At 48.3% G+C, this 1,643-nt stretch overlaps 1 protein-coding gene across 1 annotated transcript in view; it reads right to left on the reverse strand.

Moving 5' to 3' along the window:
• The window catches only part of Duox2 (dual oxidase 2), a 17,984-nt gene that overhangs the window by 14,174 nt on the left and 2,167 nt on the right, over positions 1 to 1,643 (reverse strand). The window contains exons 5-7 of the mRNA XM_031373250.1: positions 1,050 to 1,110; positions 840 to 936; positions 336 to 429 (exon numbers count right to left, since the gene is read on the reverse strand). Coding sequence (XP_031229110.1) covers positions 336 to 429; positions 840 to 936; positions 1,050 to 1,110 — 252 coding nt within the window. The remainder of the gene's footprint in view (positions 1 to 335; positions 430 to 839; positions 937 to 1,049; positions 1,111 to 1,643) is intronic.

Below are 1,643 nucleotides of genomic sequence, written 5' to 3' on the forward strand. Positions count from 1 at the left end.
CTCCCCCGTCCCTGTCCCCTCCTCCCTTCCCTCACCTTTTTCCACTTCCTTTCTTTTCCTCTCTCTATCCTGGCAGATTGCTTGAACACCTGGGTCCCAGCAGTAGCCCTGCCTGAGCTTCCCAAGCAGCTAGGACAGTATGCACACTGCCCTGTGCCCAGGCATTTCCAGCTCTCTTGAACAGTTCTCCCCTAGATAATTTTCCCTGCCTTTTACTCGATTCTAGGAGCTCTGCTTCTCAAGAGCCAAACTGTTACTTTTCCAAGTATTTATGCTAAATGACTTTGATCCCACGCCCTCCAGCCCCTTCCCCCTGACCCTGATCTTTTGCTAACCTCCCGAATCCAGTAGCTGTTGCAGACCCTGAGAGCTGGAGAACTGTCGTTGGAACCTTCCTTCGGGAATTTCCGGAAATGGCAGCTGGAGTTTCTGAAATAGGCGTGACAAAAATACAAAATGAGGGAATTTGGGCCAGAAGCTAAGGTGGTGAGTGAGGTGAGCATTTCTTGGGGCTGGACAAGAATGAAGGATGACTTGTGAGTTTTCTTGAACATTGGCTTGGATTTGCAGATAGAATGATCTCTATGGTGGGAGGTCAGAAAGTGCCCCAGCTGCCAGACACACCCCACACTCTGCAACCAAAATTCTTAATTAGAGCTGGGAGATTTCCTATGGATCCCAAACTTCCCACCCAGGGTCCTGTTTCAGCACCCCCTCCCTCAACAATTCTGCTTCTCTTCTGAATGGAATTGTGGAGGAATGCAAGCCCCAAGCTCCAAGCCCACTCAAAACGCCTGCCTCCAATACTGTGCAGCCCCAACCAGCAGCCCTTCCCTTACCTCATGTAGACCCCAGGGGGCACCATAGTAGAGAGAAATTGCTCAGAGGCCACCACGAACTCTGGGGAGATGCTGGGGTCCATGAAAGGGCGGTACCCTGCATCAAGACAGAGCCTTACCTCATACCCTGGCATCACACAACCTAACTTTCTTTTGTCTATGGATTTTCCACTTAGGTGTCCCCCACCTTCCATACTTTCTCCTCATTACCTGAATACTCTGGAGGTGTTTTCTGCAGGAAGCTGGGCAGCCATTGGTATAGAGCAATGTTCTGAAGGTTAGAAAAGGAAAAGGAGGGGTTGGGCTGAGCCTTTGGGGAAGGAAGACTTAGGGGTAAGAGATGAGGACCAGGCAAGGCCAGTTGTAGGGGAAGGAGGGGTAGGCAATTAAATTATAATCACAAGCAAAATTACCCATGTTAACATTCGCAGGGACTGTTCACACACACACACACACACACACACACACACGCACACACACACACACACACACACATATAGTCTGTGTGTGTGTGTGTGTGTAATATATATATATATTCCATTAACCCTTCTGGGAATAAGGACCACAACTAGGGGAGGGGCGTTATCCGGGGACTGGGGAAGCTTTCCTGGGGGAGCAGAGTCTCCTTGGACCTTGCACACTTAATGGGAGAAAAGGCAACAAACAAACAAACAAACACCAAAAATAAACAAAAAAACAGTATCAAGTGCTAGATTTTTCAAAGAATTTACTTAGGTTAGGAGAGAGAGATGTTAAGTAAAGATCGATCTCAAAATGATCTGGCATAAACCGAGTTTTGCCTCT

This window comes from Mastomys coucha, unplaced genomic scaffold (assembly GCF_008632895.1).
Source record: "Mastomys coucha isolate ucsf_1 unplaced genomic scaffold, UCSF_Mcou_1 pScaffold15, whole genome shotgun sequence".
In the NCBI taxonomy this organism is placed as follows: Eukaryota; Metazoa; Chordata; class Mammalia; order Rodentia; family Muridae; genus Mastomys; species Mastomys coucha.